Raw genomic sequence first — 17,645 nt, forward strand, 5'->3', positions numbered from 1 at the left:
CCACATGACCGATGGCATTGAAAATTGGTATTCTGCCCATGATTCGGGAGACGATCGTGTGTGTGAAGTTTCGTCTTGATTGGATGAGGTTCGTTTTTCCATCCAATATAGCTGTCGAATCACGTGACCAATCAATTATTCTTAATTACCCTAGTATCCCCAAGTCATGAGGAGCATGTCTGTGAAGGTTCCCCTCAATCTGTTTCGCCGTTCTGGAGAAGAATATTTTTGAAGGTTTGAGGGTAAATCCAAGATGGCTGACAGACCATGTGACCTATGACGTCATTGTGATCAAGATTTATTCAGCATGGCCACTCGATCATTTGTGTGCAATTTCATTGATCTCCAAAGCGGTTCTGGAGAAAAAGATTTTTTTCCTCGTTTTTTTTAACCAATATGGCTGCCAGACCACGTGATGGATGACGTCATTTTTTGGCGTCCACATCTTTCTCAAGATGAACCTCAGAAAATTTCATGCTGATGGGATGCAGTGTTGGACATAAGGAATTTTCGCCGGAATACCACTTCACAGATGACGTCACAGTTAACAGCACTTACAGCCCTTGTGGAGGTCTTCACAATGAGCCATGTTTCAATTTTTCCAGCGAGCGGTTCCAGAGAAGACGTCCAAAGTTTTTCCGTTTTCCAAAATGACTACCACCCCACGTGACCTATGACGTCATAATTATCATTAAAAATTCTGCTTGAGTCGTTGCACCTTCGGTTAAAATTTCATGCCAATCGGACGTCGTTGCTGAGAAAACACATGTTTAAGGAAATCGTCGAGCAAAAAAGAGAAGGCCCAAAATGGGACAAAGAATAATAACAAAAAAAAAAAAAATCTGAATAGAAACAATGGGGAAAATACAGCTTGTAAAGCTGACGGTACCTTTGTAATTATGACATTTACGGCGTTTTTTCACTGTAATGGATAAATAAATATGACACGTAAGCAAATCCCGCAGAGCAGAGTGGCGCAGCGGAAGCGTGCTGGGCCCATAACCCAGAGGTCGATGGATCGAAACCATCCTCTGCTATGTATTTTTTTTTATTTAATAAAAAAATGCGCTGCCAATTATTTTTCAAAGGTGTCTTTTTTTTGTGACACTCCAGCAAAAATATCTTATACATCATAATGATGTAGTTATATTATCGTCAAAGTCTTGCGTCAAGGGGTTTTCAGTCTCCCATGATGCAATGCGTGGGCGCCATCTTGGTTGGTTCGGCGAATCATGCGAGAGAAGGTCAATGAGACCAAACAAGGCCAAATACTTCGCGTAACCATCCGTTGCAGTAAATCTTCAACAACGAAATCGTTTCCAGAATGCCAGGGAAGTGCAAACAACCAGCACGACCGCTCGCACGGCGTTATGGGATCGCTCTGAAAACCCTGTAATCAATATGACGTTTATATTCAGCATTAAGATGTGATGAGGTTTCTCGATTAATTTGAAAGGCAAATAGAAAATAAAACATAACGACAATGTCATCATTGTCGATTTTTTTTAATGTTTTTTTGTTCCATCAAGCACCTCGCTCTTGACAGCGCCACACGCTGGAGAGTTGCGTACCGAATAGCACTGTGCTTATACACCTCTTGAACAGCAGGGGAACAGAAGTCGGTCAAAAACACTGATCACATATCGAGTGCAGACACACTATCATGATGCAAGAACATATTCCAAGGGGGTCTTTGAGATCCAAGCGATGACAGAAAAACGCGTTGTTGTTTTTTCTTTTCAGACCAACATTTGACCTTGACCTTTAACCCGGAGGGGTATGACGTAAATAAAGCATAAACGTGACTTGCTCTGGAGAGGGAAATTTCCTTCCGATTGGATAAACCTAAGTCGAGTTGTGGTAAAAGAAAAAAAAAGATAAAATGTCTCGAATTGGGTCATAACCTCATAAATTAGGTCAATGTGTTATGTCGACATTACATACTTTTTATTCTCATTATTGGTGCAAAATTTCATTACGAAAGTCCCAGCTGGCTCTGAGATACAGCTCAGACATTGGCAGAAAAAAGGGAGAAAATCCTAAATGGTGGTATCGTACTCAAAGGGGTGTAATGCCTTGACCTTTAACCTGGAGGGGTATGATGTAAATGAAGTTTAAATGCAGCTTGCAGAGAGAGAGAGAGAGAGAGAGAGAGAGAGAGAGAGAGAGAGAGAGAGAGAGAGAGAGAGAGAGAGAGAGAGAGAGAGAGAGAGAGAGAGAGAGAGAGAGAGAGAGAGAGAGCAATTTTGTTCCTATTGGACAAACCTGTCGAGTTTTGGTGAAAATGTTAAAATGCCTATAATTGGGTCATGAGCTTCAAATTAGGTCAAGGTCAAAAAAACATGTCAAACCTGAATACTTTTATTCCCATTATTGATGCAAAATTTCATTCAAAAATTTCTCGGACATTTGCTGAAAAAAGGGAGAAAATCCTAAATTCCGATTTAATGCTCCACGGGGCGTAACACCTTGACCTTTAACCCAGAGGGGTATGATGTAAATTGAGTCTAAATGCTCCTTGCCATAAGCTATCGAGAGAAGACAATTTCGTTCCAATTGGCCAAACTTTAGTCGAGTTATGGTGAAAATATAAACGTAACTATAATTAGGTCATGACCTTAAAATTAGGTCAATATCAAAAATAGGTCAACCCTGCATACCTTCGATTCATATAATTGATCCAAAATTTCATCAAGAAAGTCCCAACCGGCTCCAAGCTACAGCTCTGAAATGAAAAAAGCCTTCCCTTATGCTATAGGAGGAGGCTTAATAATCGAGAGGGTGGTGATGTATGGAGGGGAAGAAAGGGAGAGGAAAAGCAGAAGGAACTTTTAGAAGTCGTAGAAGACCAGAAAATGAGGTCAAGACCAGTGGGTTGAAAAGGATGTTGGGTGTTGGCAAGTGGACTGCTTGCTCCATTTGCTGCTGGTGAGAATTTGGCTGCTCCACAAATGGACTGTCTTTCACGAACTTTCTGTCCAGTCTTGATAATCGTATGGAAATGATTTAGCCAGGACTTGCGAATTCTACTCGTCACCAAAGACATCGTGGGACCTTTGAGGATTTCTGGCAAATAATGCTGGCAGACCGGATATCCCAGCTTAACGTCGATCTTCAGTTCAAACACACATTTCTATACAATGTGAGTTCCCTTACAATGAACTTTAATGGAGGAGGAAGCCATTAGGCCCATCAATCATGCGCAATGGTTACCAACCAATGGTTGTTTGTCCGTTATCTCTCCTTTTTAAATGCTGAGCGTCAAAGCAAGGAAGCAGCATGGTCCATTTCTTTCAAGTCTTTGGTATGTATGACTCCGTCAGAGTTCAAATTCCAAACCACCGACTCCACATGAGTCTGGTTAAATTGTTAAAACTGAAACAGCCCTCGGTTGAGCGCATACCTCCACCAGGCTGGACAGTTTACGTTTTGTATCCCATTGATGGGCCGGATCTGCTAAACTTAAGCAAAATCGAATCGGCTTGTTCTTGTCATCTAACCAACTCATCCACCAAGTTTAGTCATAATCCATCCCCAATTTTATCATGTTATATATATAATTTTTGGTCCCATATCTCAATGTTAAAGAATTACTGATAAAATGAAAAAAATTCTCAAATCGGGATCTGGATTCAGATATTTCACCAAAATCAAATCAATTTGTCCTTGTCACATACCCAACCTGTTCACCAAGTTTCGTCTGAATCTGTCCATAACGTTTTGAGATATCCTTTTCACAGACAGACAGACAGATAGACAGACAAGCCGGTAGGCTGCAATGGGTCACCGAGCATGGAAACTATAAGATATAGAGCAAAATGGATGTCATATAGCGGATAGGGAATCACCTTAAGATTATACATATCAAATCTCATCCAGTTCCATCTACTGATAACTACTCGTTAACAATTTGAATGAAAAGTACTGAAAATGCGGTTTGAAATCTGAAATCCCCAAAGTTCGAGGGGGCGCTGTGGGTGAACAAAGATCTAAATCGAAAATCCGGTTCGATCGATTGTGCACATTGTATTCCAGACGATTAGTGTGAATTTTCATGACCATCCGACCATAACCCTAGGAGGAGTAGCATTTGGCGCCAAGGCACCTCCAGCTCTCGCATATTATCGATTTTTGCACTAATTGACCTTTGACCCCTGACCTAAGCGAAATCGGTCAATATGTCCTGAGGCAAAGTTGTAGTACTCATTGAGTACCATGAACCTGCAAAGTTTAATTCGTATCAATGCACTCACCTGGTCGCAAGCGGGCCTTCAATTTTAAGCCAATTTTCGCGCATACCCTAATTGTAGTGGGCACTGCGGGTAAAGTATTCCATATATCACAAAAACCGGAATATATTTGATAGAGCATCACCTGTAGATCATTCGTGCCAAACTTCATAACCCTACGTGGGATAATGGCTTTCGGAATTGATTTCGCGTGAATGGTACCGATTTTGAAGGTTTTTCGGTTGTTGCTAGGGAACTAAAGCGTCCCTAGCAACCATCACAATTTCCAAAGCACGAGGTCATAAGATGTAGCTACCACCCGAGTTTGGTCAAAATCCGCCCACGTTTACTACCAATTATGCTGATGACAAACGAACAAACATCCAAACAAACAGACAGAATTACTGACAATAAGGGTCACCTATTTCGGCGACCCAACAGACAGACATGGGTGAAAACATAACCTCAGTCCACCTTCGTTGGTGGAGGGAAAAAGAACGTTCTGCTGAAAATAAATAAAATCAGCCATTATGTAATGGAGTTGCAGTGCAGTTTATCACAGCTGATTTATTTTGAGCTGTCTGTGCTATAACAAGAGATTCTTACCACCGACCTCCCTGACTTAGAGTGAGCTGTCTGTCCTACACCATCATTGGTTAGATATTTATTGGTATCCCATCCTGACGAGGGTAACATCAGCCCAAAATGCAGACAGGCGGCTCCGTTTGATGTTTAACCGACGTTGGACATGTAATCTCTGTCTGTTTGACAGAGTCGCTGGTCTGAAGCCTCCGGATTGGAAGTGACGCTTTGATGTAGGACTATGTCCAATGGAGATCAGGGGAATGCTCATCACACTCCAGTCATTTCGATGTCCCCACCGATCGCACCGAGTGCATTCTGGTTGATTGGTTTGCATTAGCAGGAACAATCGTCTGGGTGGCAGACAGCGGTTGTTCTTTGCAGATTATGTTGTTTTACTGTGTTTACATAATCCATGGCAGATGCTCACCATTACAGCCAGGAGGTACGATTGACGGCAAAAGTTATAAAATAAGAGGCAGAAGTGGCAATTGTTACTGTTGCCAAGCAACCAGTTTGTATCAGCTCTATTGTTTACCTGCAGTGAAGCAGATCCTGCAGAGGCTGACCTTTATTCACGGATATTTATATTTATGGACATTTTCCAACTGTTTTGTGATTTTTCCTGGGATATTGGCTTCGAGTTACATCAGTATGCAAAATTTCAGCTTTCCAGCCCACCGAGAAGGTACTAAACATTTATATCAGTGAGTTAGAGAGTGAGTCAGTCAGTGGTTACTGTTTACAAAGAGCTTTATATATTAGAGAGAGGAGGGAGGGGAGTGAGGCGGGGTGGGAGACCGAGAAGCGAGGTGAAGATGTAGGGAGCTACGAAAGGAGGGAGAGTGAGGAAGGGGGGAAAGAGAAATAGAGGGGAGAGCAAGGAAGAGGGAGAGAGAGAAAGCTTGAAGAGAGAGAGAGAGAGAGGAGGGGGGGAGAGAGAGAGGAGGGTGGGAGAGAGAGGAGGGTGGGAGAGAGGAGGGTGGGAGAGAGGAGGGTGGGAGAGAGAGGAGGGTGGGAGAGAGAGGAGGGTGGGAGAGAGGAGGGTGGGAGAGAGAGGAGGGTGGGAGAGAGGTGGGAGAGAGAGGAGGGTGGGAGAGAGGTGGGAGAGAGAGGAGGGTGGGTGAGGAGGGTGGATGTGATGTGGAACTGAGTATGGACCCAACTCTTGTATTATTAGAATCATGAGCTACTCTGTGATGCAATCAGTCAATCTGTGAATCTTCTTCTTTACTCTGGCTTCCGCAAATACTGCAAGTCATTTAGGGATAAAATGATCCACAAAATGTTTTTTGATGACCTCATCGGTCTCGTGATTTGGCAGCCATCTTTTTTCTTTTTTTTTAACCTTCAAAAATCTTTTCTGAAATGGCTGAACAGATCGAGGCAAAACTTTACACATATGACCGCCTATCAATGAGGAGGAAAATGGTCGCACATTTGATGTCATAGGTCACATGGTTTGGCAGCCATATTGGATTTACCCTGAAGTCTATAAAATACACCGCTCAAAAGAAGTCCTGGTGAGGGTTTGCAATCTCTGATTGCTCTTTTTCTTGTTGAATTTAGTGACCTGAAATATAAATCCTCTTCAAATTTCAAGTCAATAGGATGAAAATTGAGGATTTTTTTTCCAAGTCACCAACTAAGAACCTTCTTTGTTTACCTTGGGCCTATGTTGATCTTTTGGTCGATGTTGATGTCAAAAAATAACCTTTGGCCTATGTTGACCTTTTGTTGTGTTGATTCGATATTGGCTAGTTGGCGAGTTACTTAAAAATACTCAAAAATAATTGGCTAGTTGAATTCAGTGACCTGAAATATATAACTTCTTCAAATTTCAAGTCAATCTGATGAAAATTCAGGATTTTAGAAATACCGCCTTAGTTGTTGACCTTGGACCTAAGTTGACCTTTTGACCTTTTGACCTCAAAAACAATAAGCTTCTGCCTTATGACAAACTCTACCACGTGGTGAAGATTCGTGAAGATCGGTTTTAAAATTGTGACCTGTATGCGATAAACAGACAGACAAACAAACAGACAGTCAGACAGACAGACAAGCCGGTCAGCGGCGATGGGTCGCCGAGCATGGAAACTATAAGATATAGAGCAAAATGGATGTCATAGAGCGGATAGAGAATCACCTTAAGATTATGCATATCAAATCTCATCCAGTTCCATCTACTGATAACTACTCGGTATCCATTTGAATGAAAAGTACCGAAAATGCGGTTTGAAATCGGAAATCCCCAAAGTTCGAGGGGGTGCTGTGGGTGAACAAAGATCCAGATCGAAAATCCGGCTCGATCGTTTGTGCACAATATATTCCAGACAATTAGTGTGAATTTTCATGACCATCTGACCATAACCCGAGGAGGAGTAGCATTTGGCGCAAAGGCACCTCCAGCTCTCGCATATTATCGATTTTTGCACTAATTGACCTTGGACCCCTGACCTAAGCGAAATCGGTCAATATGTTCTGAGGCAAAGTTGTAGCACTCATTGAGTACCATGAACCTGCAAAGTTTCATTCTTATCGATGCACTCACCTGGTCGCTAGGGGGCCTTCAATTTTCGCCAATTTTCGTGCATTCCCTAATTGTAGGGGGCGCTGCGGGTAAAGTATTCCACATATCACAAAAACCGGAATATATTTGATAGAGCATCACCTGTAGATCATTCGTGCCAAATTTCATAACCCAACGTGGGATAATGGCTTTCGGAATTGATTTCGTGTGAACGGTACCGATTTTGAAAGTTTTTCGGTTGTTGCTAGGGAACCAAAGCGTCCCTAGCAACCATCACAATTTCCAAAGCACGAGGTCATAACATGTACCTACCACCCGAGTTTGGTCAAAATCCGCCCACGTTTACTACCAATTATGCTGATGACAAACGAACAAACATCCAAACAAACAGACAGAATTACTGACAATAAGGGTCACCTATTTTGGCGACCCAATAACAAAATGGACTGACCAAGATACTTGTAAAATCTTCGATTTTGAAAAGAACAAACAGACCCAAATTATTACCCTCTCCTTCGGCGAGGGTACTGATTGCACAACCGAAACACCATGGCCTCCTTTGCAAAACCATGAGTGTTTTATACTTGTTTTCACAAAGATTGCAAAACACTGAACACAAACCCCTACATTTAGCACATCATTCGTGTGAGAGTTTCTTGTTTTCTCATTGAGTCCAGATGTTTGCAACTGAAAGCAATCAATTCCAACATTACATTAATTTATATATGTCACATGTGCAAATACAAATTGCTCAATTTATTAAATCATCTATCATTCCTCAATCATGAATAAAAGGGACCACAGGTGAACTCTCAGTTGTGGGAGAGAAATGGAGCAGGTACGAGAGACAAGAGAAGACAAGACAAGACAGAGCAAGAAGAGGAAGAAAAAGAAGAACACATAATCTATCAAATGAGATATGAGAAACCATCAATGATCATCGAATCAACCATGGACCGACCATGAGAGAAGCTGGGCAGTGGGTACAACCCAATCTCATGAGATCAACGGTTGCTTCAGTCATTCGTATCTTCAGAAATGAGAATAGGTAAGTGGCATTTGCAAAGTGTACACCTCTGTACTGTCTGTAGTGCTTTGGACTGTAAAGGATATTGGACTTTGCAAAGTGTATATAAAACGATCGGGACAATTAGCATCTGCACGGGACACCTTGCATCTGGCGAAGTGACCCCTCCAGCCACCATTTGGGTGCCGAGTGTGAGGGAGTCCCAGCACGTCGCTTAGCCGGCTCAGACGTTCCACCAACGTCTGAACTGGCTAAGTGACAGTTGAGACGTTGGTAGCGCCTGCCTCTCCCTCCCTGCACAGGTGTAGGTGAGCCCTGTTTGCTAAACACCAGGATGACAGTTTATAGCTGGGTCAGGATTCAAACCCAGGCTCGACAGGTCCAAAGGTGAGTGTGCGTACCTCGAGGCTCGGAATGAAACAAAAGTTTGAAGTAGATCTACGTAGAATGCCATAAGCAGAATTATAGGACTATCAATCATCGTGAGAAATTTGGTGACGGTGCACGAAGCTGTGTGAGTGAGGAGAGGAGACCATATTCGAGACACCATACAAAGGTCCAGACACCATTGAATTACGTATTTCCATTTCGGAAAAATACTTATGACTTGAAATTGGGTCAAAATGTCAAGTTATTTACTATAATATAACCATAATTCCCACTCTTGTGGAAAAAAGTTATATATATATATATATATATATATATATATATATATATATATATATATATATATATATATATATATAATTGAAAAGTTCATTCCAGTTTTTGTTGCTTGAACCTGTGACCATTTTTATATCTTGTTAAAGAATAGCCTATTAAATAACGACCGTTTTGTGATCATTATAACTGGTGGTTGCACTTTATGGTCTTCATGGACGGAGCACAGCAGGAGTACAAATTTCCTATAACAACACTTTAACAGTTTAAATGGCAGCGTGTTATTAGCAAAAATGAGATTTGTTCACAACGGTGTTATGTTATGATGTTAATAAGTGTAAATTTAGTAAATTTAGATATTTAGTGTCGATACCCGGGGAGCTTGAGGGAACAAAAATAGAGAAGAAACGCTTCATCCTGGACTAATTACGGACACCATTAGTGTGACCGTGTCTGCAACTTTTTGTGAAAATTTTACAAAACTTTCGGAGTCGTCAATGAAACGCTCGCGACGATGCAAACTGGTGGAGACGTTTAAATGAGCTTATCCGTTCGGATGCTTGTTTGGGGGAGTGTGGGGGGATTCGAACCGGACATGTCTGCACAAACGGGGCAAGCCTAATGAAGTGATCAGGTGGAAAATGAGACGCTCATACAGCATCCGGAGTATTGTTACCCTCAGTGAACGTGCTTTCATTAAAAAGCAAGCAATGTAATAATTATTCTCAAGGTGCCACCAAATTTAATGCGATGTGACATTCCAAGATGGCAATTAAATCACACCAGAGCACAACGGGAAGTCATGGTGATCATCCCTCGATAAGGGATGCTTTTGAAAAGCACCTAAATACTGGAGCTGTCCATACCTCTCGTATACCTGTAACGTGCACCGTTTCTCTCTCTCGCTCTCTTTTGTGGGACCACACCTGTATAATGCGTTAGGGCTGGCAGGATAGCTTAGAGGTATGGTATGGATATTCACTTTTGAGTTGTCTTGAGTTGGATAGCCTGCGTTTAAATCCGAGAAAATAACAACAATTAAACAATAAGCGTGAATTGTTACACCTGATATCATGCAAGATTATTACCCTCGCCAAAGGAGAGGTTATTGCGTTTGGATCCGTTTGTTACTTGGCAAATACCTTTTTTGCCAAGAATATTGGTCTGTAGCGTTTGGCTGTTGGCTACTCTTAGAGCACCCTTATTCTGGACATTTCCATCTGTCTGTCTGTCCGCGAAACTTTGGTCAAGCCTAGGGGCTAAACCACTCAACCAATTCCAATGAAATTTGGTAGGTAGGACCAATATTTCTGGGAATCGTGTGCTTTCGAATATGGGACCCCAGGCCCTAGCAACGGCATAGCAACAGCCCTTTAAAGTGGTCAAAAAATAAAAAATAAAAATCGAAAAATCGAAGCTTATGTTCTGTGCGCAATCTATCTTGCTCCCTTCATGCTAATTTGCAGCCCTAACAAAAAATATTTGTAGGAGGAGATAGGTTTTGGGCGAGTACATGTCGAACATTTCAGAAACGGTTAATTGCGAATATCTCTAAGAGAAAGAGTCTGATTTTGATGAAACTTGGGTGAAATGTGTACAATGTGGCAAGCATGTACACAAAAATGAATGGTTGCTATGCACACCTCCGTTGCTTAGCAACAGCTAAAATACTTTATCGTACATTGTACACTTATTGTGGACTGTACAAAAAAACCAATACCTCCGAAACTGGATCTCCGAGTGACCTGTTTTTTTTTGTGCCCAAGGAGAATGTCTTACAGCATCATATAAAAAAATAAAATCTTTCGCGAACAGATAAATGGAATTACCAGGGCTGCCATTTGTTAGAGTCTCTTTGGAAACATGCCTGAAATTTCACAAGGTGGGTTTCTGGGCACAAACTAAGAGGGCTGTGATAATCATATTTATTGTGCTAAATTGATTGATAGTATGTACATGAATATCGGCGAGTCGCGTCGGCCAGCTTCCCATCTAGAGCGAGCAGCCATGTCGCCTACCGGCTTGTCTGTCCGTTTGTTACTTGGCGAAAAAACTTTTTTGCCAAGTATGTTGGTCTGTCGCGTGTCTGTATGTCTGTCTGTCTGTCTGTCTGTCTTTCTGTCTTTCGGGTGGTCGCTAAACTACCGTTTTTCTCAGGTTTTCCGTCTGTCTGTTTGTTTGTATGTAATGGACAGCTCTGGAGGCCAGAGGAGTCAACCAATTATGATGAAACTTGATTGGTAGGTTCATACCAGGATCTAGTTGTATGCTTTTGAGCACCGTTGCTATGGACGCCACCGTTGCTAAGCAACGGGACTTTGAAATTTTTGAAAAAAATCCGAAAACAAAAAAATTCCCGAAAATCAAAAATGGGCTTCCATGCTTTTATGCGCACTATAATCAACCTCTTTGTCAAAAAATTTCAGCCCGATCCGTCAAAAACTGTATGACTAGTATGCAATTATATTACTATATGCTTTCACCCCAACGTTCGCATTGGGATTCCCTAACGTTGGGTTAGGGAATCGAACACAAATGATAAATGGACAGTTGCTCGTCATGTTCCTATATGGAACAACGAACGGCAAAAAATGCCATCTGATGTGTTCTCTTATCTACATATTTCAAATTTGCCTTAGTCTAGCGACCACCCATGTCGCCTACCGGCTTGTTACATGGCGAAATCTTCGATTTTGTCAAGTATGTTGGTCTGTTCCGTTTGTTACTTACGAAATCTGAAGATTTCGTAAGTATATTGATGACTTCCGTTTCTGTTTGTTTGTTTGTTTGTATGTTTGTTTGTTTGTTTGTTTGTAGGCACGATAACTCGAGAACGGAAGAAGCTACCAATGTCAAATTACACCACGTGATTCAGGAGGGTGATGGCTAGCGCTGGTTATATTTTGGTCAAAATCGGTCAAAGGTAAAGGTCACAGTGAGGTCAAACATCCAAAAAATGATAACTCGAAACGGAAGAAGCTACCAATGTCAAATTACACCACGTGATTCAGGTGGGTGATGGCTAGTGCTGATTAGATTTTGGTCAAAATCGGTCAAAGGTAAAGGTCACAGTGAGGTCAAACATCCAAAACATTCGATTTTTGATGGTTTGGTACAGAATCATCATAGAAACTTCTGGTTTGCGTCGCTACCTTCTATCGAGACAGCTTTTATTAGACAAGGTCAGAGGTCAAGTTGACGATTTCGTAAGTCCCAGTCTATGACTGCTTGTTGGTTTGTTTGTTTGTTTGTCTGTTCCGTTTGTTGGTTTATTTGTTTGTCCGGTCGTCCACAGCCCAAACGGCTGGACCAGTCGTTCTTAAATTTTTACACCTGATAGACAATCCACCTGAGACGGTCCGCGTCCAAACCCCGTCTTAATCGGACTAAACGCCACGACGTGACGTCACACAACATGAAAACACATTTTTGGACATAACTCAGTAACCGGAAGTCGTAGTGACTTCCTGTTGACGCCAAAACAAACTTCAATAGAATATTTAAATGTTTTAAAATGCATGTTAGTACAAATTATGCATGCTTTTTGCAAGCGTATGACATCAATGTTTTTAGCTATTGGCGTGATTTAAAAAAAATTCTATTCGTTCTACAGGTCACAATTCTTAACCGATTTGGATGAAATTTTAACAGCTGATAGAAATCCACAGTGCAAAAAGATATGTGGCTTTTGGTGATGTTCAAGATCAGGATCTGGATTCTGCATCACTTTATATTATCGCCCATTATAAACCAATGGGTAATTTTGTGAATTACACATGGCTATTTCTCAAACAGTTTTGCACTTATTATATTGAAACTTATACTGTCTATTTTTGCATGTAATATTAACATGTGTACAAAGTTTGATCGAAATTGACCCAAGGTCAAGGTCAAGGTCAGGGTCACCCAAAACATGAAAAACACACATATAAAATACATATTTTTGTTTTACAACATATTTAAAACCTGATAACGGGATCGTAAAGCTGGTTGAAAAGCAATGTTCCAAGGTAATTTAAAATATTTTCTACGATCAGAATGAAGGCAACAAGCACCGATGATAAGTTGTTGAATGTCACATGGTGGCTTTAAATGAGTTGTGAAAATTTTCAATCTGCTGCCGTTACCATGACAACGCACGTCTGATAATTGTTATTTGTGACGTCGCGTCATTTTATTAATGTATGAACAAATAAACACCACACATTCCATGACATTACAGCTTGGAACACCACATGGAAAGGTCAACTAATTCGCCAAGTGTCGTGCTAAGCACGATTTTTCATCTGTCTGTTTGTCACACGATTTTTGGCAATAATTTTCAAGCAATTGTTCTGAATTTTTTTTTGTGTGTGAAGGGGACTGGCCAAGGACAGCAACGTTTAATTTTGGTGAAGATACGAATCCGGATCCGGATCTGAGAATTTTTTAAAGTGATTCTTCGCCATTGAAAGACAGGTCCAAAAATGATAGACAGCACAATATCTCAAAAGATTATGGATGGATTCAGACGAACTTGGTGGACAGATTGCGAGTGACACTAGGAAGAATTGATTCAATTTTAGTGAAGATCCGAATCCAGATCTGGATACAAGGATTACTTCATTTTAAACCGATTCTTCACCATTGGGAGAGGGGGCTAAAAACGATATTGCAAGATATCTCATGAAGTGGTGGATGGATTCGGATGAAATTTGGTGGACATGTTGGGTGTATGACGAGGACTAATTGATTCGATTTTGGTGAAGGTCTGAATCCGGATCCCGATTCAATAATTTTTCAAGTGATTCTTCACCATTGAGAAATCAGGCCAAAAACGATAGATAGCACAATATCTCAAAAGTTTATAGATGGATTCTGCAAAGTCAAGGAACTTAGTTGGATTCTGGTTCACAGTTCCGGACCCATGGGGAACCAACACACGTCTCATAACCATCCCTATCAGTGCCAATCGGTGCATTGAAATCCCCCAAGACAAGAAGAGTATCTCGTCTGGGGCACTGATCAACCACAGACTCAGGAGCGGTATAGAATGCCTCGTTCACACTGAGATCATTCGCCTCAGTCTGAGCGTACACAGACACCATGGAAACAACACCCAAAGAGTGATGAATCATCAGTCTCATGATACGCTTGTTGACCGGTGTTACCTCAATTATCATGGGAGTCAGCTTCTTGGACACAGCTACAGCAAATCCTTGGGTATGGTATCCACCAGAGAAAGCAGAACCATATTCGGTGTAACCACCCACCATGATCTCACCACTATCCAATCTCTGAACCTCAGAGAGTGCTGCAATACTGATGTTCAAATGCTGGAGCTCAGATGATAGCAGTGACAGGTGATCATCCTCTCTTAGGGATAGGACATTCCAGGCACCCACATGAAGGGGCTGCTTCAGGTTAACCCGAGGAGACCGCCATCTGGTGAACGACACCTCAACACCACCGCAACCCACCTCGGGCAGGACCCCGTGCTTTTACTCCTACGATCAAAGAATGGGGTCCCGAAGGCTTTTCCCTAATCCTATCATCCAGTGAGCTGCCCTGTGAAGGGCAGTTGTACAGTTGGTTCTCCCATGGCGGAGGTTTCAGTTATTTGCGTTTTTTGTGTTTTGTGTGTTTTGCGGAATGAAGTGTTTTAAAAAAAAAACTCCTGGGGAATTAAAAACCGGGCATGATGAAGGCGTAAGTGTTGGTGTCACTTGGAGGCCCTGCATGGCTGTACAATGTTAGTTGGCATAGTTGGTAGCATTGCGCAAGGTGTTATCGGACGCTGAGACGAATTCTCCTGGGAGAGGAAGCGTTGCACCATATGCTAGCTCTGCATCGGAGCATCTAAGGACATATTTTAGAGCATCTTGCGTACCAAGCAGGACTCTAGGTATGATGTCTGTCCAGTGTGTGGAGTTGTCATGCGCTTTCAGGGAAGACTTTAGATGGTGGTGGAAATGCTCCACCATACCATTCACTGCTGGATGGGAAGCGATGGTTTGGAGCATGGTCGGTACCTAGGAGTTGAGTCAGCTCTTGAAATGAAGCTTATTAAAGCTGGCTATGACGATCCATATTGGTGGTTGATGAAACACCAAAACGTGTGATCCAGGTGTGGACAAAGGCCCTAGTGATGGTATGTGTGGTGATGTCACCTCTCAGTGTAGACTCCAGCCAACAGGTGAAGTGGTCAACACAAGTCAGTAAATCGTGGTACCCATTTCAAGGTGGTAGGGGACTGACAAGATCCTCATGGACTTTGTCGAAATGCCTATCTGGTGTTGAAAAGCTACCAAGTGGTGCAACAGTATGATGTTGGATCATTGGTAGTGAAGTCATTTCTTGTCCAAATGGCACACATTGGCAATGGCACATCAGGGGTAGAGTTTGTCCTTGGGAGCAGTACCTCTTGAAATGTAAGCGAACCTTCTATAGAATGCAGATGATGGAGCTCCGTGTCTTCCTGTTGTGCGACTGCAAGTACATTAAAATCAATGACCAGTGCATTCATTGAAGACAAAGCTAATACCTTGATGCATGAGAGGGAATCGGCTGCCGAGTTCGCGATTCCTCAGATGTGCTGGATATTGGTGGTAAATTGTGAGATGCAACTGAGTTGGTAAAATGTGTGAGGAGAGTGAGAGTCCGAATTGGAGAACAGAATGAAAGTTAAAGTTTTTCACCTGGCCAAATGGAAAAACGCTGCGGTCCTACATTTCACCTCCTCCCACCAAGTTACTGAGGTCGGGAAGAAACACCTAATGGTTTGCCAATCCCTATACTTCCAAACGTAGGAACGCATTAAACTGTCATCCTGCAAAAGTCGACAGTTAAGCTTCCAGAGTTCGGAGCACTGGGCATGCACCCCATCGAATTCTATGACCAGAGACAGACCACTGTTTGAAGTACCAGGATGAGGTTGCCAAAATTTGATGAAAAAAGGAAATAATCATTCCTAGCCCGTCTGGTACCAGCCACATAGGTCAAGGTGATGTGACTCATTCACGCACCCTTGTTCCTCAAACGAAGATGCTGAACAAGCCTTTTAAGGGCCCAGGTCGATGAGTCCTGGACCAATCTGTCCACATTTATATTAAAATATTCCCCAACAATAATAGGGAGGTGCAGAAGTAGAAAGGAGGAGCTTCAACTGGCAAAGAAGTTCCACTCTTTCACACACTCTCTGAGGGGTGTACACATTGGCCAAGATCAGGGGGATCAACAACACAACCACCCTGAGTGAGGCCAATTGCCCAGGAATCATTTAGTCTCAACTAAGAACCTCGACATTCAGGCTCCTAATAAGGAATCCTTATCCTGCCGCACCACTGAGATGTGAAAAAAGTTGTATATAAATCGAGTTATTGACTTCTACTCACCAGTAAAGGTTCATAACTCCGTCCAGTCTGAGCGGTGTCCCATAAGCTATTAAGCTTACGTACGGCTGAGTACTGTCACAAGTTCAATAAGAAGCAAGAAAAGGCATCACCAGTGGACTAATTCGGCATCGCGTCTATAAAATAATATGATCCATTCGGTGACTCGGGTGTCATAAATGGCCAGTGGCCGTGAGAATAAGCTGCCCACTAAAAGGGGTTCGATGATAGTTGTCCCGCGTCGAAGATAGTTGAAAGGAGCAAAGACCCGCTGAAGGTAGGGATGTAAACAAGACACCTGGTGCCAAGCTCTGCATGGTGGAGACAGCAAAGCGCTGCCGAGGAAAGGGCCATGGACAGACAAGTGGTATAAACCTCCTTCAATCAAAAAATGCATCGCTGAAGATAGGCCTGCAAATACGGGTTAACTCCATTTAACAATAGTTTAACTCCAGTGAACATTAGTTTAACTCCAGTGAATGTTAGTTTAACTCCAGCGAACTTTTGTTTAACTCCGGTGAGCTTTCGTTTTAACTCCAGTGAAACTCAAGTCCATGAGTCATTTGCAAGTTGGTGTAAATAGCGAGCTGCCAGGCAGGAAAGCATCCTCACGCTCATGTTAAAGCCTTCCTCTCCGCTCGTCCCTCGAGGGGGTTGGAACTAAAGCCTGATTGGAGTGTCAGGCAAAGTGATTGGCTAGAAACCAGATAAAAAAACCCACCACCGCCACTGCCATTGGTTAGACAAGTAAATGTAACAAAGTTCATGTTGTAAAAATACTACCAAATTGGCACCGATAAAAAGTACATGACACTTGCAAACTAACTGAAAACAGTGTTTTCTCGATATGCACTCTGTCACTGGATGTAGGTGTGCGTTCCTTTTGCAAGTTCCAAGATGGCCGCGCGACAGCTTCCGGTTATGTGCACGTTTATGGTGGTGTGCGTTCCTTTTGCGAGTTCCAAGATGGCCGCGCGAAAGCTTCACGGTTGTGTGCACGTTTATGGTGGTGTGCGTTCCTTTTGCGAGTTCCAAGATGGCCGCGCGACAGCTTCCGGTTATGTGCACGTTTATGGTGGTGTGCGTTCCTTTTGCGAGTTCCAAGATGGCCGCGCGAAAGCTTCACGGTTGTGTGCACGTTTATGGTGGTGTGCGTTCCTTTTGCGAGTTCCAAGATGGCCGCGCGAAAGCTTCACAGTTGTGTGCACGTTTATGGTGGTGTGCGTTCCTTTTGCGAGTTCCAAGAT

The 17,645-nt window shown here is 42.4% G+C and overlaps 1 protein-coding gene across 2 annotated transcripts in view; it reads right to left on the reverse strand.

The window, feature by feature from the left end:
- SKA1 (spindle and kinetochore associated complex subunit 1) overlaps positions 1 to 661 on the reverse strand; it is a 65,870-nt gene extending 65,209 nt beyond the window's left edge. Inside the window, exon 1 of one of the 2 annotated variants that reach the window (XM_085877533.1) lies at positions 559 to 661. In XM_085877533.1, the coding sequence (XP_085733659.1) occupies positions 559 to 589 (31 nt within the window). In that variant the 5' untranslated portion in view covers positions 590 to 661. Of the gene's footprint in view, positions 258 to 558 lie in introns of those variants that run through there. The other variant, XM_085877534.1, reaches the window with a different exon arrangement.
- Positions 662 to 17,645: the final 16,984 nt, after the last annotated feature.

The sequence above is a fragment of the Eptatretus burgeri genome, chromosome 4 (genome assembly GCF_056783735.1).
Source record: "Eptatretus burgeri isolate ZD-2024b chromosome 4, Ebu_testis_v1, whole genome shotgun sequence".
NCBI classification, from domain to species: Eukaryota; Metazoa; Chordata; class Myxini; order Myxiniformes; family Myxinidae; genus Eptatretus; species Eptatretus burgeri.